The 25087-nt window shown below is 32.5% G+C and overlaps 1 protein-coding gene across 1 annotated transcript in view; it reads left to right on the top strand.

The window, feature by feature from the left end:
* Nucleotides 1-25087, top strand: part of LOC113519391 (catenin delta-2) — a 50018-nt gene that overhangs the window by 1699 nt on the left and 23232 nt on the right. The window contains exon 2 of the mRNA XM_052896950.1: nucleotides 2972-3134. Coding sequence (XP_052752910.1) covers nucleotides 3094-3134 — 41 coding nt within the window. The 5' untranslated portion in view covers nucleotides 2972-3093. The remainder of the gene's footprint in view (nucleotides 1-2971; nucleotides 3135-25087) is intronic.

Here is a 25087-nt window from a genome sequence, read left to right as displayed (position 1 = left end):
GTATATAAAAGTTAAAATTTTCTCATGTTGTTTGCACATTTGTATGGTGTGAACTTTATCATTTTTAGTGTCATAGATGATTGTATGATTATGAGAGAAATAAATCATTATTATTTAAGAATTAGCAGTAGTATTTATATAATATATATATATGTTTTATATATATATATATATATATATATATATATATATATATATATATATATATATATATATATATATATAAATATGTGTACTTAATGCAAAATTTTTCTTCCAGTCATCTATAAAACCATTCAAATTATTTTGTGTAATCACATTACTATTACTGATAAAAATACATAGTAAAATTACATATATAAATTTTTAAATTAAATATATATGAATAAGTTGTATAACTTACACATATATCGACATATACTATATTTTTTATATGAAATAACAATATAAAGTACTTACTGATTGGTAAAGTAAAAATTTTATTTTTTTGAAAGACAGTTTAGTCAGTAATCTCTTAATGGCATCAGGAAGCGTGTTCCAAAGTCGTGAAGAATGTAGGAGAAAAGTGTTTGAAGCATAACCAGTATGGTGAGAGGGGAAGGATAATTGGAGAGTATTATTGGAACAAAGGTTATGAAAAAAAACCATTCAAATTATTTTAATCAAATTTTCAACTGACTGCAAAAAAAGGATGTTCTCAATTCAGTTGTATATATTTTTTTAATATTTAACTGATGAGTTCAATAAAAAAAAAATCCATTTTTTTTTTGATTTGAAATGACATACTTACAGAAAACATGAAATTTTATCTAAAATTGGTAATAGTTTTTCCACAATTGAAATCAGTTTTCTATTTGTGAAACATAATTTAAATATGTGAATGTGTATTGTTTCTTTCAACTTGATATTATTGCAAGAGGCAGGGTAGTTTTTATCCCGATATAAACAAATAGATCCTGTAAGAGGCAAAACAATTTTATTGGGTTGACAAGTTTAGCTATGAACAAAAACAACATATTTTACAATAAAGCCAGTAGTACAGAGTACAAATATTTTAAATAATTGCATAATTATAATTAATAGATAAAATTATTTTTTGTATAATTTTATTTTTTGATTGTACCTATAGTTTTTTTTGTATCTATTTTATTTTGAAATGACTAACTAAATTAATACAAGTAAATAATCAAGATTGTATGTGTGTGTCTAGTATAGAAGAATCAAGTTTATATGAATACATGTTTACACTATATAAAATTTGAAGAAAAAGGGGAATCTAGTAAATAAGTTGGGACCAACTTGATTGAAAGTGGTAACTGTAGCTTATATTTATGGATCACCTCATCACTCACTTCTGATCACCATAGATATCACAGAATACACTGATGTCTATGGTATTTATAAACATTGTAATTCCTGAGACCTAATGTGTTATAATTCCATATCAGTTTTCCGGTTACATAGACGAAGTTGTCAGTAAAAAATAGACTAGTTAAGCTAATTTTTTAAATGTGAAAGTCTGTAAATATGTTTGTTATTCAGCAGTCACACTTAATGGCAGAATGGATTTCAATGAAGAGTAAGATACTTTATATACTGATTCACGCGTGAAAAGTCGCAGTAAATAGTTAAAAATAAATAATATATATTCGATATCTAAGATGCAATGCGGAAGTTAGAGGCACGTGATGTAGTCTCGCTATAGCACCGTGGCTAGAACAACGACCGGCAAGTTTAGCACGTGCTGCCATGGTCGCCGGCGATGTACCCACCGATACATTGTTGCTACCGTATCGATTTTAATGTCGAAGGCTATAGAGACTAAGAATAAACGTTCTTCTTAGCTGAAATTAATATAATGAATTTAATACATAAATTTTCTATCCATTTCACCATACCTAAATATCCTATCCTACTTGCATCCATTTTGGTCCCGGCCTGCTGGCAAATTACGAACCATCATTTGGGTGGTCGTCTCTTACCGCAAGTGGGAGGAAGGGATTGTTAGGAATGGGGATCTTACAACTCCATTGCTAGTAATTCTTGTGAATTTCGGTACGGTGGATTAATTGAGCTGTTTTCATCCTCACGTATCGTCCTTCATTGGTGCCCCGCCAATGTGAACCGATAGCGTAGGCGGCGTTCCCATTCCCATATCACCCATTTAAAAAAAATTTACCGCGAGTGAAAGATGGGATTGTTAGTAATGGAGACTAGCGGCCCCATTGCTGGAAATTTACTGTCAGGTCGACCTTCATTGTGGTTTATTTGTGTGTCCTGCTTAAGTATATCAATAGCACAGGCGAGCTGATCATTCCTTACATCTAAAACTGTTGGTCACGTATTTTTTATGGTTTCTTACTTTTACAAGTGAAAAAGCTTCAGCTTCTTTATTCTCCATAGCAGAACTTACGCAGTCCTACATATGTAGAATACTAGTACAATCCATAGAAATAGGGGGAAGGATTTGTTAGAAATGGGATTTAAACTGTCCTATTGTTAGCAATATATACTATCGACTCCAATCAGTCTCCTGAAAACCATCCTGTTTAAATATTGTTTAATGATTCATGATGGGCTAACCTGCATCACTTATCACCCTTAATTGGTACCTCACCAGCGTATAAAGATAGCGCATGCGTTATCACTATTTCATTTTCACTCATAAAAAAAAAAAAAAACTTACTAATACGAGTACTATAAATGTGGAATTGAGTTTGTTTATTTATTACTTTTTTTTTATACCACTGAGGTGGCAAACAAGCATACGGCCCACCTGATGGTTACCTGATTACCTCTTAGGAGCTTAATCAATCACTATAAAATCTGGGATGCACATACTATAGGGGATGAAGAGGGACATAGGTTACTTTTTATTCTAGTCAGTGTACATGTCCTGGTCACTGTGAACGAAGTCGCGGGTAAAAGTTAATACAATACAAAGTACAATGTTTTATGACAGTCGTATCACTGTATTTATTATTTGTTCTAGGTGACCCAAATCAACGTGCAACAGTATTATCAAGAGCAGCTCACAATGACTACTCCCTTTAACACATTAATTGACAATTAAGTAAATAGTGAATTAGACATGATAAGCATAACACAACAGAAATGGACGGCGTGAAGAAAATACATTCCGGAACACTGTATCGGTAAGTTTTTAAATTAAAATATATAGAGAACATTAGCGTGTGTTGCTATGAATAGTGATTGAAATTTTTGCCTGATGAAGTGGTTACTCAGTTGATACCTACTGATTGTTTTCGGTATCGCAAAAATAGTATAAAGTATATATATAGTGCGATAAAATTACTTATGACGATTATAATTACGGTTCGGTGATGGACTGGCTCTCTCTCACGTAGGATTCCAATATGCTTGGTGAAATGTGGGCATGTCTAATAGTAGACTATGTTTTCATATTTAGATCTGATTTTGTCTGAATTTATCTTGAGAAGTAATAGCATTCAGATGATAATCTGAGGGCTTACCATAAAATGTTTTATGAAATTTCCTAACCAAACACAAATTTTATCTTAAAATTACATAATACAAAGCTACGGTTAAAAATATTAAAAATAATATATCGTTCCTTTAGACTATTATAGTAGGATTTATGACGAACGAAATGTCAAGTGTCATTTACTGGATCGATATCGGTATGAACAAAATTGAGTCCTAAAATCCTGAATATGAAGATGGTTGTATTATGCAACATTTTAAAAATGGCGATACGAACTGATTGCTCACCCATTGGAAGGTGGTAACCGTCGTCTAAAGAGATGAACAGCACCATTCCTGGGATACACGGTATGCGATGCTACTTCTGAAAACTATGATGTTATGTTTCCGTACTCTGTAATTTTACTGCCATATCCCAACCTTAAACCCAAACAGTTATCCAAGAACTGTTGCTTTAGCGTCAGAAACACGATGCTCCGATCTGCTCCAAAATTGTCCAAGTATATGACTTTGTACAAAGTTGCTCTTCCTGGTAAAGCTAGTTAGCCCGTAAATACAATGTCATATAACAAAATGATGCGATCCGACGAAATGGTCTCCATATGCTTACTGCCTAATTCACATTCATACGTCGTCTGTAGCGACTCCGCTGGGTATTTGAATTCGGTCAATAAAAATCACATGTGTATATTCTATTTTTTATAGGAAATTGATGTTTTTGTTTGAATGTTTTATGTACACTATTGTTGACAGAGGAATGTTGTAGAACATGGTTTCTCAAATTTATGGTTCTACGTAACTCTATTAGGCTTTTTAAGGGACTCGTCGCGGTATATACATAAAAACGTATAAACTCATCGCGGTATAAACTATCGATTAAAGAAAGAATTCTCAAAAACAGTTCTGTATTGGCGGCTTAATAGACAATTTGTTTTTTATTTATAGAAAAGTATATAAAGGGTTAATTATATATTGTATTTTTAATTCTGTCAACCAATTTGTTGGCAATATAAATTGAAAACCGTCTTTTTTGAAAGTTGTTTAAATTTTACTTCAGTATAATTTTAACGTAATAGTGTGCCAGTACAAATGTTAAGTTTGCGACCAAGACATCTCGCGACTGAATGGATACCGAACGTTATTCAACTCGTGTTACAAACTAGCTTATGAATGCCTACCTCGTCTGAAGGCATATCATGGAAAGGCAAAATGTATTAAGCACCATATTGGCTGATATTGAGTTATATACATACGTCATTTAATAAATTAATCAGTGCAGTTGGTAACCATTTAGCCACTTTTTGCCATCGACTCCCGGTCGTGCAACCCAATAACTTAGAGCCTGGATGGTCGCGTAAAGCGCGGTTTCAGAGATGTTTCCACAGAAACCGTGAAATGATGAACGCTCACGTTATGAAATTAGCTTCCTATCGAGTTTTTCCAAGACATGGAACTTTCAAAAAAAGGGGTATAAACATTTCAGGGTCGGCAACGTGCGCATAATGACCCTCGTATTGCAGGCGTTTATAGGGTATGATAACCTTTCAGGTGGGTCATATGCTTATTTGTCACCTCAGTGCTATATAAAAAGAAAATGTCTTTTCGCTTCGTTTTTTGCTCTTCTGTAAAATTTGCTAAATGGCGCTTATTACGTTTTGCCTTTCCATCATCGATATTTATATTGTAGACGTAGAACGTACAGCTAAGTGCTTCCAGTAACATACGACTAGATATCCTGAGTATTGTATAAAACAAGTTTAAATTAACAACAACAAACTACTCACTGTTGTATTGTTAGTGAGTACTATTTTAAATATGCCATCTTCGAGTACAATAGAGTTCTAAGATTCATTGTTAGGATTTTTTAAAATATATTTATGCTGTATACAGGCTCTTTTTAGGCGACTTTAAAAGGAAATGTGTTCTCATTTGGATGGTTTTTTTTTCGGTGTTTTCTCACCCTTCTGTGTCCTTCTTTTAATAGGAACACGAGGGCATACTATTTATGTACGGGATATTTTCGTCAGTTTTAAATTTGAATTTTACTTTTTTTTATTTTGCAGCCGATGACGTTTACTCTCGAACTGATTCCATACTGAATTGTTTGAATTATTGATTGAAACTTTTTTTTTTGTGGAATGGTATCCTAAAATATAAATTTATTTTTATACAAGCTGTTTCTGCATTCGCATCTAGTATGTATCTCATAAAAAGTAGTCTAGATTATTCACTTTGCCATATATTACGTATATCCCGAACTTTATGAAGATTGGTCGAAGTGAGCTGTTAGGTTACCAAGTAAGTTTATTCCTGTAAAAACGATTATAAAAATCTGTATATTATATACACACAAAAAAAATATAGATGAAATGAGCGTCTTTTCCCGAATCTCCTCCTTTATGAAGTCACCTATAATAAAAAAGACTGAGATGCCTTCTTTTACTAGAATATTAAGAATACCAGCGAACACGAAATATAAAAGCGCTGAAAAATTATTTCGATTCTATTTTTATAGGTACAAATATTATTATGTATTTGTTTGAATTGTAAATCCCTTTGTGTTATATACTTTTGCAATTTACATTCTGTGCTCTTCACAGTGATACCACCCAAGAGGGGTTTTGTTTGAAGATTTTATTTTCTGTTACTGAAATTTTCGCACTTTTTACGACCACGATAAAACGAGAATTTGTACACTAACTCATTCATCACAATCTTGTGGTCAAGCCGTTTGTGCGCTCGTAACATATCTGTACTCGTATCAAGTAAATTTTATACAAGAATACAGGACTTTAATTATCATAAATTTATTTTAAACTTAAATAAACTTAAACACACCGGAAACGAATGTAAAATTTAGAATATAGAGTCGTGAGTATTAGAAGGTTTGTTTTGCAATAATCAGGAGTTTGACTGAATTTCTTGCGTCCTCTGAATAGGGCAGAAGACGTCCACAGTGATCCTCCATTAAGATCGATTTTGAATCAGGATTTACTCGGCAAAAAATATTAATCGACACAAAATTATGGAAGTAAGACGGGCATAAACCTTATTTGTTTGTAAATATAATTATCAAAGTAGCTTGAGAATTGTCAAAGGCTTTGCGTAATTTTTTTTAATGGATAATAATTAAATAGTAACTAATATACTATAATATACTAGTTAATTAAGTATTATTAATAATCCCTCCCCCCCTAGGCCTCACGTAATATAACCACATCGAAATAGAGAAGATTATGAACTACCTTATTTAGGAAATTGTTTAAAAACTAAATACATTTCTTGTTAGAGGAGTCGTGCTACAAAGTAAATAATATATATATTTACTTAACTAGGATTATAAAGAAGAAAGATTTTAATTGTTTTGTAATAGGTAAACTTAATAAATGCTTATTTTAATTTTTTTTTTTCCTATAAAAAGCTGCATTATCAACGAGTAACATGTGCTGTATTCTATTAAAAAAATAAAAAATAAAGATCTATCTATCTACCCGAGCGAAGTCGGGGTTAGTTGCTAGATAGGATTATATATCGTTATATCGTTGTACAAATATACATATCTACTCTGCACTAAACATTTACTATTTATTTACCTGTTATTGAAAACCGTGCAGATAGGTTCTATAAACTGTGCACGCGAGTTCGTATTGAGATCACCTGAATTGCTTTGGGCGTGTAAGTTGTTTCGCGGTGTATTTTCTTTGTAAAAATAGCTCGTGTATCGGGTATATGTTGGGAGGAAAAATGGCCACATCTTTCACCAATGCGTTCTGAAGGTAAGCAATTTGCACACTTATGACGCACAGGTAAATTTCGTAGGTGTTTTCACTTCGATATAGGTAGGATTTGTGTTTGACCTGGTAAACGTTTGTTCCAGATCGTCTCGTTTACTGTTAATCTAGCTCTTGTTATTATATCCATTTGGAGTTTTTTTTATTATGAAGTAGATATTAATAATGTTAGAGGAGATGCTTTTGCGTTCGCGGTGTTTTAAAAAGGTATTCAATAAATAAAATAAATATATAGTATTATTATTTATTCTGTTTCATCAGTTAATCAATATAAATTGTGGTTTCAAAGAAGTTTTCTACCGCGAACGCTTAGGCTGTGAAATCAGCTCCTTGCCGAGGTTTTTCCTAGAGACTACAGTATGGGGTTCTTCAAAAAGTGTATAATAAGATTCCTTCAGGGTCGGCAACACGCACCTGATACTCTTAGTATTGTAGGTGTCCATAGGCTACAGTGGTCGTTTACATTCAGACGGTTTTTATGCTTGTTTACCACCTTCTTGGGATATTTAAAGAAAGGTCAGCTTGTTTTATATTCCCAAAACTATAAGGAAATCACAAAATTTGTTGACTATAACTTAGTAACCACTACTAAAAATTTTTACTGTGTACCAAATTTGTGAAAGAGTCGCTTTTCATACGAAATGTATGGTTTGGTCTATTTGTTATTCTATACACGGATTCATCGATGCGCGAAGTAGCACCCATAAACCGCTTTACACCTGTCCGACAATGAATAGACCACATAGGCACAGATGTGTAGTTCACCAAGGTTGCCCATTGTTAGATAAACTCGTTAACTAATACAAGCTGCCGTGGAAAAAACACATTTTTGCTGAAAATCGTTCAGAGCAAATAAATAGTAAATAAACCTACTATCTAAAAAGAAATCGAAGATTCAATCTTGTATTTGAGCGTTATCTTGACGCCGAGACCTAAAGTGTAGAAGAAATGTTTTTATTCATGTATTTGTTTTTACAAGTCGTTAATTTGGTTTCGGCCCCGTGAAATTTGAAAGTTTGTAATGTTATGTCATACAATATTTTGGTTTGGCCAGATTCAATTTTATGTGCCAATTAAAAAAAAAAAACAATCATTCTAAAAAGATGATGTCTCCAATGTTTTTTTTTTTGCTAGCAGTAGCTGAAAATACAGGGTACATACATAACGCCGTATTTATCAGGAATGGTAACGCATAAGAAATATCATCAGTATTAGATTGTACTTTCTAGGTAGGTACTCTTTATGTTCATAGGCTACGGTTACCACTTTCCATCAGGTGGGTCATCAACCTGTTCGCCGTTCTAAAAAAAGCTATAATAGGGTGAAATCGAAGTCGTTAGCAGTATTTCAAAGCAGTGATGTATCCGTGATATATTATCATTTGAACTAATATTACGTAATAAACGATGCCCGCCTAACCTTGGCAATGTGGAGTTGTATTGCACGCATTGTTGTGTCACGCATTTATAGTAAGACAGTTGTATATATGTACTCAGCCGGGTTACGCAAAAATTCTACCGGTTCGAAATATTTCTTGAATGTTAGTGATAGAATATTGCATTTTTTGTATGTTTGTGTTTGATGTATCACATTAGATGTTTTTTTTTATTGATTTATTGATAATGTATTGGTAACCCCGCCTGTGCTAACGGTGTACGCTGGCGGGATACCAGTGAGGGGTGATAGATGAGGATAAAGCAGGTCAGTTTGCCCATCGTGATGAACTTACTTGGAATTGAACATGATGGTTTCCAGGGGGAACCGCGAGGAAGTCGACCTCGTAGATTATATTGGAGTTGTTAATCCCCATTATTAAAAATCCCTACCCCCCATGTTGGATGTTAGGTACATGTAAGTAATTACTTTGTCTGCGTGATCGGAATATATGGATTGATTGAAATAAAAATAGTTTATGTTCTTCTCTCTCAATTTCATGACAATGTTTTAATCCGTTAAAGCGCCAGGATATTTAGATATTTATAATACGAGTAATTATATTATTAAGGATTTACTTTTTGTAATTTTGTTTAGAGGTGGAAGAGCATTTGCATATTGCATTTTCCCCATGATTTGATGCACTTCCTCTATATTAATGCATGCTTGATAATTTCAAGTACTTTGCATTCATGAGATCAGTAAATTGCAATTGGTTTAACTAGTTTGAATTATGCAGTTGATGGCGTTGGGGCCAATATTGCTACTATCGTACTTTATCATATTTTGAATCATTATCGATTAGATAAAATATATTATAACAATATTATAATTTAGAATATGTAGCGCGTCATTGAAAGTTAGCGCATGTGAATATGCGATGTGAAAGATGTTTTTGTTAACAACGAAGATAGTTTTTGTGAAAAAAGTGCTTTAAAAATGTTGTATAATATAAAGTAAATTGTAATTACAATTCTGGAATTTTCTTTGTCTGTTGCTGTTATGGGGAAATTGATCGATTAGGTTTACGTTTACATTGCCGGGTATATCATTACCGTTGGCAAGTGGCGACCGCACTGTCGTCTCTCGAATTTAATTTTGTCAACGATGTTTAACGTTACTGGAGTGTCGTCGGAAATTTTAATTGACACAAAGTTTTGGTTAATCCATAACCATTGAATGAAGTCTTTCTATTGAGTTTGGTAGTCGACTTACGACTATCGAATTATTTGATTATTATTGTTTACATTTTATGCAAATCTTTTAATCTCATTATTAAAGACTTTCGGAGGTGTTATGTCATGAAAGAAATATATTTGATTTTTTAATCAGAACCTGAATTAAGTTTTGATCAATAAATTACAGGTTTTATGTGAATTTGTATTATTATTGTGTTAAGTCACATCATTTACCCTTCGACGTATCGCAACATGATCCATCTTCTATTCAAACATGATGCAATTTTCCCGTTTTATTGTAAACATTTATTATGGATTGTGTTAAATCAATGTGACAAGGCAGTATAATCCGTGACACCGGTGCCTCCTGCACGAAATAATATAAAATATTCATCGACATTGACTTCATTATTGGGTGGCTGGTGCGAACTTGACACCGGCGTGATTTATAGCGAGAGGAGCGATGTCACTCGGATTTGGACACTTGTTATTTACAATTACTCGTGTCATATATCACACAGTTTGTATTTATCCTCTTATCCTTTTGAACATTATTATTTAAATATATTCTCTTAATTTATCTGATAATCAACACTCCAAGTTACTAACAAAATGGAGAAATGTTGCGTTACACGATTTTGATTGACGACGGTCTGGCAATGCTTTGAGATTTGACAAAGCTTTATGATTCTGCTTTTGGTATTCATATGGTAAATGCTTGTGATGATGTCACGTCTTACATTTTAATATTAGTAATTATATGTATAATTTTAATCTTTTTTTTCATACTATTTATTTAAAATGGAAAACAAGCTAACGACCCATCTAATAGAAAGTGGTAACTGTCGCCTATAGACATGAACATTACCATGGATATAATAGATTGTACTGTGTTACCCAAAATACTCTTTATGCGTTGCTATTCCTGAGGACTGCCTCTGTACCCTGGAATATTTCACATTGAAAATTGTTTTACAATAGAAATACGAATGGGACTAACTCTGCCTGTTATATTAACTATCTTGGATTCACATTCTTTTTACACATCATCTTTATCTCAATTCATACATCTTTGACCTTTCTTTGCCTTCTTATGGCTAACATGCATATTTATTCTTTTAACTCCACAATTTTGTCTTTGTTTACTACCTATTTTCTTCAAATTTTATATCTTGTCTTTATTAATTTAATAAAGTTGTTTTAACTAGAAATACTAATGGGACTAATAAGACTAGTTATATTAACTATCTTGGATGTCCATGTTACTTTTGTCTATATCATCTTTATCTCACTTTCCATCTTTGATCTTTCTTTGCTTGTTTGCTATTCTAATTGTATTCTTTTAAAAAACCAAAATTTTTTTTTTGTTTTGTGTGTCTGTATATTTATTCCGGCAACACGCACAAACTGCTGCACTAACTGGGATACGATTTCCACAGTTGTGTTCTTAAAGGTCTAACATAATATCTGGTGTATGTTCTTCTTAATATGCCATCTAAAAATGGTATATTTTTTTTATTGATTTTCCTATTTCTGAAATCTACGTATACGAAGTAGCGGGCAAAAGGCTAGTTTGGTAATAACTCTTGTTTTGTCATTGTTACCGCGCAAAATTTTCTTATTATTAACATATCATTTTGACCGCTTTAAGTATTAATTCAAATTTATACATTCATTGGTCTTACAACTTCTTGTGTTGATAAATTTTATTTGAAAATTGTGGAATGCTCGAATACCACGAATTTATTATTAGGATAGTTATGATATCTAATTATATATAACATTCGGTTTTGAACAATATAAAACCAACTTCAAATTTATACATTGCTATAATAGGTTATAATGAACTTAACATATAAATAAAGTTGATATTTTTATAATTAAAAAAGTTTAAACTATTAAACCACATTAAAAGCTGTTAATCTGAGTATATTCTTTCTTTTCTTTGCAGTATTCTTGTAATAAGTACAAATAATTTAAGTAATTACATCATCATATCAGTCTTTAACTGTCCACTGCTGAACATAAGCCTTCCCCTTGGGGGTTTTGCCAGTAGTTGTCGCGCTTGGCAGGCGGATTGGTAATCGCAATTAGGATTTAATTAAGAGATGTTTTAAGAGGGACGCTGCTGCCTATCTTTCGCCCTCCCTTAGTCGGCTTTTACGACACCTATGGGCTATTCTATGCCGGGACCACACGGCAATTACATATTTCCACTTATTATGATTTTTATATAGCCGATGCTATGGTGTACATATATTACCATGTTTATATTAAGTGTTGTAACGAGTTGTACGTAACGCTCTCGATGTACCAGTCAATAAATATATAAGACTAAGTAAAATCTTCATACAAGAGCGCATCTGGATTAAGTCTCTTCCTCCATTATTGTTAATTGAAGCGTGGTGTATTTGTAAAATTTATGTGGAATTCTGTCTAGGTTACAATATTCTATAATAATTGCAACTATTTTTGTTTCAAGGTCAACCGATTTGGGATTATGATCCTGCATAAATAAATCATTAAGATCGAATAAAAGGGTTGCAACCTTTAAGTGGTCGGATGTTTTAAAATTAGTTTATCGCCTTCTTGGATAATGGGTTGAAATTAATTAAATCAAATAAGCACTTTCATAATCATGCACATGTTTGCACGCACTGTATACATTATCTTGTAAAGGTCGAGATACGTGCTTTATCATGTTCTGGCCGGCGGAAGAATTTATCTTTTAACCCCATTGTGTTTATAATAGAAAGAGTTAATTTGGATTAATTTATAAAATTTTGGATACTCTTATAGAAAAGATTAGTAAGGATCAATTTATTAATACATGCTAATTAATACTAAAAACCAATATAATATTTTTTAAGTAGGTTCAATGGTAAAAAATATATTCACGAGAGCTTCGAAAAGTGCATCACCATAAACCAGCTTCTCAGAACCTCCAAGTTAATAATGACGCATAGTATTTTTTTTTTATTAAAAATGTAATTGTAACCTCGCTTGCGCTATCGGTACACGCTGGTGGGCCACCAGTGAGAGATGATAGATGAGGATGAAAAAGGTCAGTTAGTCCATAGTGATGAATTCATAAATAACCAAGATGATTTCCAGGGGGAACCACGTGTATGTCGGACTTGACAGGGTATATTGCTAGCAATGTGTCAGTTAGATCCTCATCGCTAATAATTCTTTTTGCCCCTGTTTCAGTATTAGTACTTCAATGCTTAGCTTTTGATTGTGAATACGGCCTAAAATACATTTAGGAATAGGAATAAATATGTAATCTATTGCAATCTAAGTGGCATATAGTTTTTTTTTTTTTTTATTTTCTATTTTAAAAGTTCTATTATACCGTCACGATTAATTATGTGTTATACTGATGATGCAAAATCGATTAAATTTTAATTCCAATACCCCAATGGATCCATTGTTAATTCGGCTTGTCGTTCATGGCTATTAACTGCTCTGTTACAAGGTTGCTTCCGATTGTTTTAATGATTACGGTCGATTTATTTACGATTGTAATTAAAAACATTAATATATTGTTAAGGTATTATTTTTTATGCCTATTATGAACTGGTTTTTGCCCGCAAAGTCATAAGAGTTTATTTTGAACAAACAAATAGATAAAATACTATATATATTAAACTAGCTAGATATTATCAAATTAGCTTTTTGCCCGCTGCTTCGAATACGTGGATTTCAGAAGTAAGAAAATTAATAAAAATTTACGTCTTCTAGATAGCGTATTAAAATGATGATGATGATACACTAGATTTGAAGTTGGAACTTTAGGAACACAATTGTAAAAGCCGTATCCAATTTGGTACATTAGTTTTTACGGGATGCCGAAACAAATATATAGAAGAAATAGAAAAAAAAAACTAAATTGTATTGCTTTTTCTGCTGCTCATATTGAGACCCTTCATATCAATTTTTCTTTAATATCTCTTAAGTGCAGGCATAGTCTATTTGCAATCTTATATGTATATGGGTATGAAATTTAGTTACTGGCTGGCATATAACTTCAACCATGACCTTGATGCGCAGTAGCATATTTTCCTATAAAATTTTACCTGCGCATCATTAGTAGCGCCCAATAAACGCCGGAACTATAGCTGCTTTGAAAATGGATAAATGTTTTTAGGAAGGGAAATTTTAACTAGATCGTGTTTATATTTTCTTTCCCTAAAAACATTCACTAGAACCTTTTTAGCTTCAGTGCCCACACTCGTGTATTTGTAAAAGCAATGATGTTACTTGTTTTTACAAAACTGTTCAAAAAAGAAGTGTGCTGTTTTCAGAGTTTATATATATAATTATGAATTTCTTTAATCCACCATAATTTTTAAATTCCAGAACAGTATGGGTTATTGTTAATCCTCAACATACATCAACCAGAATAACACTGGTTATACATTTTTTAATTAGTAGGACTTTTGGCAGGGCTGCCGTGGTTTTTAATTTGCGGAAAATGTACGCGTAATGGCGAAATATACCTATTTGTTATTATCCGGGTAATTAAATTGATTATGTCATTATGTCGCCAAATTCGTCTGAAATCTACAATTGGAGTCTGGTTTCGATTAAGCAGTTATAATTGTATTCAAATGCCACTCCATTGTTGAGTGCACCTATTTTGTATGATTAAGACATTGCGCTCTCGGGGATTAGTCATGGATTGATCGATAATGATTTAGTAACAAAAGTAACAATATTCTTTATACTCATAAGGTAATTCCAAAAGGCGAGGGTTTCTAATAAGCAGGTATTTTTCTGTGTATTATGCACTAGACTATTATATTGATTTATTAGCTGTATCTCGCGGCTTTATTTGCGTGAATCAGTACGTAATCTTTTATAAGTTAAGGTAGGATACACCATACCCGAATACCAAAAGTCATTTGAATCTGTTCAATCGATTTTGCGTGAAAGAGTAACAAACATTCATCCATCCATCGTTACAAACTTTTGCATTTATAATATTAATAGGATTTATTTTTATAACAAGCTGACTGTTCACCTAATGAAAACTGATAACTGTCACCCATTGAAATGAACAACATCATACATATTTCATGTTATCTCAATTTTCAAATTCAACGAATATTTCTATAGAAACTGTACTTGAACTGGATTTGAATAAAAATTTACTTATTATATCCAGAGCTTTAATATTTTATTGGTTCACACAATTGATATATACAACATCCCACTCTGTCACGCTACGTTGACAATATTACCATCTCTTTTTCACAGATTGACCGCAGTATTTATATAAACCAATTATTGTTGGAATCAAGAGGTATTAGAGCACCCTTCAAGGATAAGATCACATTAATGCTTACAGACTTTGCATAGGTACTATTGAGGTCAATGAAGTTCTGAATGATATTAGGATGAATTAATAATTTTTTAACATCAATTATTTAATTACATAAAATAGATACTTCATCGTGATAATTTTTTTTTGACTAGTAATTTACTATTCTTAATTGAAAACGAATAAAACTTACCCATCCATATACAATGAGATGTTTTTTTGAATTTTAATTCAGAATTCGGAATCTTGTGTGTACAAGTAGATTGTGGTTCGAAGAATGGTTTCAATCGTCACAAAATTAATATGGAACCGATACGGGATTAACCCTACCTATTGTAAATAAATGTTAAATTTAGAACCTCCTCCTAGTTGTAGTGTCTTAATAAATAAGTTTATGATGTTGTTTGTGTAAAACAAAAACTCTCAGAAAGCAGGTAATAAATAGTACAAATTTTTTAGACTTAATCAAAATGGCGATGGCCAAGACGAATTTTATTCTGACTCCACCCCTGCAAATAAACAATTTAAGTGAATTGAAGTTTTGCTTTAGAAGTTTCGTGTCGGTAGGTGAGGATCCCAAATTGGATTGCACAGTTTGAATGCCACAATCCCAAACTCCAAAGTTTTCCGCTGATTCTAAAGAAGTAAAACTCATATTTTTGCACTGTGATTTTGTAAAACGATTACTCTTATCTCTCTTATTTCCTTTCAATATAAAGTGACTATTACTCGGATATACTTGAGTATTAAGTTTATAGGTTTGTGATAAATATATCTCAGACGTATATAAATGTTGGTACAAATATTGTTTAGTTTACTACTGTTTATTCTCGTCGTGCCTGGATTCAATACAGTAAAGTGCTATCGAGAGAACAATACAGTTATCCCAAGTTCGCACTTAGGGATTAATATAGTTTTTCATTACGTTTGATTCTCAAACTTTGTGCAGATAAAAATGTAATGTCTTACGTTTAGTTTTGTGCGTAATTTAATATCTCATCTTTATATGTAAGAACTTGCGAAACCACTGTATAAAAGTATATCCATCGTAATATTTATGCCTCTACTAGAAGTATGTAATGCTAAACGGATTACTTTGCGATTTACTTATTTATTATTGCTATCGTATTCTATGTGTTTAATGGTAATCCTGTATAAATTGTCTCCGAAATCCTTCAAATATAAAATGTGAGACAACCCAATTATGCTCGTAAGCTGGTATTATGAATGTTAACTCTAGAAATGTATTAGTTTTTTTTCTATAGAGGTCATTCGTATTCCAAGATGTGTTATTTGGTAGTCTTTTATTTTACGTACTCTACCGAGTTTATCCCTTATTTTGTTTTGCTTACCATTATTTCACTGTATGCATAGATGTCATTTCAAGCAACCACCAAATAAATGGGGTTTTCAATTCGTCTCATTTTTTTGCGAATGTTACACATTTACCTCGGCAAATCTGGATCAATTTTCACAGAGTACATATTCCAGCCGACAGGGTTTATTCCCGTATTAGTACCATATTATCATCTTTCAATGGTGTATGTGTGTGTGTTTGCATGTGTGTGTGACTTCAAGATTAAAATTGTTTTTTTTTTTTGCGGAGAAAAATGTACTTGTTGAGTAAGAAACTACGAACATATTTGTAGGTATGCCATTAAGTTATGGCGGAGGTAGTTATTTTGACTGTCTAAATGGTTCACTCATTAGTTATCAGGCGCCCCATATTACAAATACCTGGACCCAGCGATGAGTTGTAGTTTGGTCAGGTAGTTGACACCACCATGCTGTACACTTGTCTATTATTCTAGTATATACATATCTAGTGTATTTGTCAGACAGAATTTTTGTGAAGCTTGTAATGGGAAACGAGAGTTGTTAAACTGATGGAAACTGATTACGGTTGAATATAGACACAAACATCAGTATGATGTTTATGTCACGTGGTACTTTGACGATTTGTTCAATTATTTTGTTACCTGCAGTTTACACATGATTAATTCAAATTCAATACATTAAAGCCAATTATAATTTTTATTCATGAACAATTTTTTTAAAAATTTAGAAAATTTAATATAAATTTTTATTATTATAAGAAATTAAGAATATACTTTAAATCTACATAATACAATGTCAGATTTGTAATTTAACTTAATTAATTTCATTCAATGTTCGCCTTAATCCTCAGAAACCTGAGGACTGTTGTGCCTTCGTTACGCCTGTTATGCCTTCGAAACACAGGCATGCTAGCTGGTTATCATTATAGTTTTCAATTCAATTATTTTTATTTAATTTTGCTGTTATTGAAGCGTCATCCATTTGTTAAGCTTTGTAATATTATCCCGAATCTCAAAAGAAAAGCTGCCAACATTTTGGACGCTTCGTTTTTACTAATACAAAGGAAATCTTCGGAAGGAGCCTAAAGTATTTCTTTTTATAGCCGTTTATTATCCATTGACTTCCAAAAACAGATATTATCGTCTTTCCTATTGAAACTCTCAATATAGGTAATGCCCTACACTTTATAACAAGTGTACGAGTACACTTGAACATTCTTAAAAATAAGTTGCCTTCTCATCAAACAAGTCTGATTTATTTTATATAAAATATGTGAATTAAGTATAAATGTTACAATGGAAATATTATTTTCTGTGTTCTATAAAACGTTTGCTTGTTGTAAAGTGTAGGGAACTTGACCATCTTATTTATCTTTGTCATTTCTCTTGTTAATTGTACATTACTGAAGATTACATTACTCGCCCCCCATTTATTTTCAAGGATTCACCTGTATCCATGAATTATGGATATGTCGTGGGCAGATCTTGAAATTGATCACTTCATAATGTGGTCGACTATTTCATGAAATGGTTGTATTTCATGATATGACCACTTAAAACTAATTATATCGGTTAAACGTCACATCATATTTGATTTTGTCATTCTATCTATTAGGAGTATTTTTTGCCATTATTTTGGAAGATTGACTTTGACTTATCACATTCTTCAGTATAAATCATAAATATAGGAGTGGTGTATATACACATCAGCCCCCTGATATGACATGACAAAACTGCGTCAGTATGTCAGTATTTCTATGTTTATATATAACAGCAGGGTAACTTTTTAGTTGGAGCTATCGAATTGGGCTCAAATAAAATTGAATTCACATGAAACAGAGGTCAAATATAAGGATAGGTTACTTTAATTTGACGTCTTCTCGATTTGATTCAATTCGGTCTCGTTAAAGTCCTTCTGTTGATTCACATAGTTGTGAGTAGGTTTGGGTAATATACGGTAAAATCTATACATTTAAGTTACAATATCTGTATACTGGTCCAATGATAAATATGTTAAAAATCTGTTATCTAAAAATAATATTGTATAACAGACGTTTAACATATTCGAAAATAGATATCCGATCGGTATGGACGATGATCTTTTTTCAGCCATCAATGTTTAGAGGAATCCAATATATAGATATTAGATCAGTATCTACCATATATTACCTATGCCTAGTTGATAGCCCTATTGAAGTAGGTATCAAATTACATAGACATACTCATACAACTCGACAATTAGTACTCGCATATTACTAGCCTACTAGCCACGCATCCGAGGACTCTAATTCGAATCTTACGGTAACTAATGAACGCTTAACGGTCACATACTCTATAAAGCGATGTATAGCAAATTAACCAACTACTGCGTTACGTAGATTCAGTTAGCGAGCTAACTTGTTAGGAGCTTTGTTATTTGTGAACTATGGTTTCAGTGATAATCGCAAATAAGTTGCTCTTGTAAAGCGGCAGAGTTACGAATACAGTTTGAGGCGAACGTCTAATAGAATGAGACCTTGTTAGATGAAACGGAATACCCGTATTATTGTACGTTTCTAAGAGTAATGACAAATCTTAAGTACAGAATCTGTTACGAGTTCAATTTTTCAATAGACTTTAAAAGGGAGGTTTTCTATTAGGTTGTACTTTTTTATGTTTGCTATCACAAAACTTCGTCAGTTCCAAATAGATTTGGAAAATTCTTTTTTATTTGCTATAATATACTTACTTCTTGCCCCAATAGAAATTTTATTAAAATTGGTTTAGTAGTTTAGTTTTAGATAAAAATAAATGGTTTTTTCACGATTGAAGTCAGTTTTTTGTGAGTTACAATTTTTAATTATTCTCATAACGTTTAGGAAATGTTCATTTCTAAAGGAGTTGAGGTCAGCACAGATAGATTTTATAATTACGTATCAGGTGGTTATAGAGTCAATGTGTCGTGCTAGTACAAAAAGATGCACTATGTACAGTGAGTACAGTTTTCTCTTGGATTATAAAATAAGTAATAATAATATTGAGGACAATTATGATAAGAAATTAGTTAATTATTACAAGCATTTAGTTTGAACTAGTTCGCAGGCTAAGCTTATAATTGATCTGATCGTGCGTGTGACTTCTCCATTTTAACACCAAGAAAGTTCGTCGAGATAGTCTAGTCAACAGGGCTATTTAACTAAGATAGGGCAAGTAACGTGCCCATTATTCCGCCGTGCGAGTTGTTAATACAATTTTGAATTAACAATTATGTATTTCTACCGCCTTATATATAAAAAATAAAAATTTTAAAAATATGGTGATGACTGAATTCCCTAATGAGATAGAAGCTTTTTTCGAGGATTTTTTCAAATATTATTGTAGTGGTTAACGTAACACTCGGCATACTCAAATTTTGCCGAGCATATTATAATTCCACGTGGAAGTCATTCCATCACTCGGATTTGATTTATTATTGACGGCATATTTACGAAATCATATTGTATTTCTGTATTCGTGCAAATAAAGTTATCAATTATTCATTCATTCATTGTCTATGGTTTATAAGAGACGGGAATTAACGCCATCATTTAAGTAAGCTGTGATAACCTGGGTTCGACCAGGTTGAATCGGCCGTGGTCACGTGTAGACTGTTACAGTAGTCCCTTATACCGCATAAACAACGTAGTGCAAAGGTCTAAAAGTTAATGTCGTCTTTTAGACGCAGACAAAGGCGCGGGAACAATATGTGCTATAAATAAAGTCAGTAGATTGATCATACCATAGTCTGACTGATAAAATTAGCAGCTGCAAGTCTTCTGAAGTCCATTAGGTTAATTATACCCATGACTATATTTAGATGCGGCAGTTTATACCAGTTAATTACAATTGGCGACGGAAATTGGTTATTTTGGTCGATATATTATTGAAATTGTTATAAATTTTCGTGTTCCTTATTGGTTAGACGTTTCTACTGCTTTAGAATGGGGCTCTAAAATTTAAGTTTAGAATAATTAATATTTATCAACACCACTTTTTTACCATATACTTATGTTTTCAATAAATTATAAATAAATATATGAATAACTAAGTAATAAAAGAGTTACACATATACAGACAAAACAAGTTATTTATTACAAACAAATAATCAAATCTTTTCTCTTTAGAATCTTCGTATAGATAGTAATCTAAAAGCTTGTAAAAGCGTTTGTATGTTTGTTGCTTAATCATTTTTAAACGGTTCAACGGATTTATATGAAATTTGGTACACGGATAGATTATATTCTAACTTAAATAGTATGACTGTAGCCATGGTACTCGAGTAACGCTGCCAGTATCTTGGAGACACTGCCACATGATCCAATTTGTTGGTATGTTCAATAAATCCATTATCGTCTCAGCCATTATCTGTCCTAGTGGATATTCAGTAATCTGAATATAGGTTTTTCCCATGTACTGTCATAAGGAACAGTTTTGAGCCACCTACTAAATCCTTACAAATTTTATAAATGTGAAAGTGGGTTTGTTACCTGTTAGCGCCTTAACCAATTACTATGAAATTTGGTATACACGTACTATATGGCATAAAGAAGTTTATAAACTACTTTTTGTCCCGATAAGTGAACATATCCCGGTCACACGGACGAAGTTGCGTGTAAAAGCTGATGTAGAATACATTTACAACTGATTGATTTGCATAGGGAAAATACGTGTAAAACAAATGTATTAAATATTTGAAAATTACTTAAATGGGGCAACCCGTCAGGTAATTATTATTACAATTTTATTGTGGAAGCCTAAAAAGTGATTTAGCAAATAAGATACTAGAAAATACATCATGAAGAACAATATTACATAGATTTTCAGTTTGGCTGTAGTTCTTTCTTTATACGTAAGAAACATACTCATAGGATAAATTCCCTTTAGTGTTAAAATATAATGGCGGATTTCATAAAACTTAAAACGTTATGTATGCATGTATGGTAAATCTTTTTTAATATGTCCAATGTAAAGAATATACAATAACGATTTTACAATACAATACTCATATTAATACTTATAAAAGTTACATTATCGTTATGGGTATAATACAACATTCAAATACGACAGCACGGATTAAGCCCCGAAATTAATATAATTAATAACAAATTTTATGATTGATGGCATCCGATATAAATTAATAAAAGCCGAACGGCCTATAATTTGAACCTTTTAAGCTTTAAATCAGATTCACAAATAGTTCCTTTAATAGAATGTACTAATATGACTATATAAATTGATTCGTTTATTTAAGTGTCAAATGTTTGGTCGTCGCGGGTCGACATTTATTATTCAGAGCCCCAGAGAGTCCGTAATGTGTTCCCGGCTAAATCCACCCGATTGCGTTCTCGTGTCCGATATAAGTTCAAATAGGTTTAGTGGATTTTACACATTTTTCATTATTGCTATTGTTCCCACGAGGGCCAGTGTTGCCCTTGCATGTAGATTAGTAGCGCTATCTGTCCTAACACCAAATGCTATTATCTTCAACAGCACAGCACACACTACTGAGTCAGCAAACTAAAACTTTAGTTTCCATATTCATTCAGTATTTACTAACATAAATTCAAACATATATTCTTATCTTTCAACCTTAGATAATTAAATATTGAGTCTTTAAAAAAAACAGACTTCAATTGAGGCAAAACCAGTTTTGATTTTTAAAACTAAAGTCCTGAACCGATTTTTATAAAATTTCTATAGGACCAATCTGTAAGTATATCCTTTAGGTAAAAAAATTAATTGTTCAAATCGGCTTAAAACTGACGTAGTTAAGAGATATCAAACATTAAAAAAAGGACCGAACCGAGAATCTTCTTCTTTTTAAAGTCTGTTGCAAATAGCTTTAACTGAATTTTTTTTTTTAATTCTTCTAAATTGTATTTTCCATAACCGGAGAATTAAAAAAAAATATAATATATTTTAACATTTTTTTTGTGTCAGCTACGTTCCAACTACCTTACCTAGTGTATCCTACTACATAGGCGAGGAGGTAGGTACCACTGGGTCACAAAATACAAAACAAATAATAACCATTGCACAATTTAGGGCACCAAAATACGTATAGAGTTCAAAGAAAGTATGTTATTTAACAGTAATTACGTTTATAACGCGCTAAAATGAATATACTTGCCCGAATTAATGGCAATTAACGCGTTAATGGCACAATTAAGGTCGGCACGTCACTAGTAGAGTTTAGCGAGTGCATCAAACGGAATCTAGATTTAAAAATATACCAATCAATATTGTTCGTGTTAAAGGGATATTAGGCAAACAAGCTGACAGACCACCTGATAGAAAGTAGTAGGCGACGCTTATAAACATAAATTATTATGGTTTGGGCATAGCTATTCATGTTTATATGCGAGATGACCGTGATATCATGACGGATATGATCAAGATTTCGCAAAACTAGGACTGTGTGTTTGTAATCTACCTTTGTGTATTAGGCGTTAACTGCCCACTGCTGAACATAGCCTCCCCCATAAGGGGGGTTTTGCAAGTAGTTGTCACACATGGTAGGCGGGTTGGTAACCGCAGTTTGGCTTTTGGTGATGATACTGCCCATCCTTCCACTATAAGTTCACTTAGTCGCCTCTTACGACACCCGCGGGAAAGGAAGGGATGGCCTATTCTATGCCGGGACCTACTCGGTACTACAAGAATCAACCTTTATCATAGTTTAAATAATTCAAGAAACAAAGTGGATAGACTATTACTTAGCGCATTTAAGTGGAGTTTCACATGAAATGCAACTACATCGTCATCATTTCTATTTATAACGGCTTGAGTCCGATAAAAATATCAAGTCAATAATATAAGTGCCTTTGTTCACGTATCTAGATATATAATTCGCTTAGCTTATTTGGTTTATTATTTTTAAATTCCAAATAGAATGAAATTTTCAATTGAACGGTATTTTTGGTTACGGAATATTTGGCTACTTTTGATAATTTTACTCCTATTCCATCCAGATATTTTCCATGTTTCTCCCCATAATAATATTACAAAAATCTTAAGTTATTATTAATTTTAATTATAATATTTTTATTAATTTATTTAGTTATTTTTTTGGCAGTCTATGGGGGAGGCCTACGTTTAGCAGTGGACTGATAATGGCTGAGATGATGATTTTAAAATTTCTTTCACCTTTAGAAAGCTACAATATTAACGAATATATCTTCATCATCATATCAGGCGTCGTCTGTCCACTGCTGAACATAGACCTCCCCCATAAGGGGAGTTTTGAACGGGTTGGAATTGGAATTGGTGACGGAATAACATTTATATATATTATTTTCAAAAAGTCTGTCTACCCGTGCGAAGCCGGAACGGTTCACTAGTTCATAATATTATAGGAAGGAGAATAAACACCTTGCGACCCCATCAACATAAGGTCGCGACTCCACCGGGATAAAATTATATTTGGAGCTCTGTAATTTTATTTTTATATTCGGCCATATTCGCAGCCGAGTCTGCCTGTTTACTCGTTCCCGGGACATGTGACTGGGCAAGTGTATCGACGCAGGCATCCCACTCCCACACCAACGCTAAGCCCATTGCCTCGGATACGAGATACACACCGTCCGGTGTTTTAACGGCACTATACTATCTGATGATTATATTAGGAAGAGAACAGATTTGATTGTTTGTTTGTAATGGATAAACTCAAAAACTCAGCTAACTTTGAAAATTCATCCACCAGTCAAGGTTTTTCTAGACTGCAGTATAGGGTTCTTCAAAAAAGGGGTAAACAGATTTCTTCAGGGTCAGCAACGCGGACACAATGGCCCTAAAACTGCAGGCGTTCATAGATTACCGTAAACGCTTACCATAAACTTATAGAAAGCTACTTTACAATATACTTATTATTTATCTATCTACTTACCAGATGGTAGTGAATTTACAGGGTAGAGAGGAATAACACCTGAGTCCTCAGGAATGGCAACGCATGGGGGTATCATGAGCGAAACAGTTATGTCAATGGTACTGCTCATGTATTTAGGCGACAGTTACCATTTTCTATCAGGTGGGCTGTCATCTTGTTTGTCATTCTGTTTGCATAAAAAAAAAGAGCAGCCGGGACGGATTGCTAGTAAAATATGTAAAATTGACGACGAAAATGTTCATTACAATTAGTTTCTTAATTTTCTCCTCGAATTGCTTAAATTAGTTAGCAAGGCTAATTAAATCATAAATGCGTAAGATGTTAATTAATGTGCGTCAGGTAGCTGTTTTTTGTGAGACACATATAAGTTCATACTGTGACATCGCTTCGAATTACAATAATAAGTATTCTTGTTTTGAACCGGCTCAATATTGATAGATTCGTTTATATTAAAAAAAAAACGCGTCTCATTTTATAGACAAGTTGCGATATGCTGTTTTGTTCACTTGAATTGATTTATTTATTTAATAAGGTTCACATACAACTTTTACATTTTACATGCTACTTAACCAATAACACAAAATAATTTTGCCTAATGCAAAAGTCTTTTACAGGCGAACACCACATGCACTATTATAATATTTAATAAATCATTAACAATAACAATAAGATTA

Source organism: Galleria mellonella, unplaced genomic scaffold (genome assembly GCF_026898425.1).
Source record: "Galleria mellonella isolate WM207_F2 unplaced genomic scaffold, CSIRO_AGI_GalMel_v1 utg352, whole genome shotgun sequence".
Taxonomy (NCBI): domain Eukaryota; kingdom Metazoa; phylum Arthropoda; class Insecta; order Lepidoptera; family Pyralidae; genus Galleria; species Galleria mellonella.
Note: the sequence above shows the minus strand (reverse complement) of the source record. Positions and strands in the feature narration are given on the sequence as shown.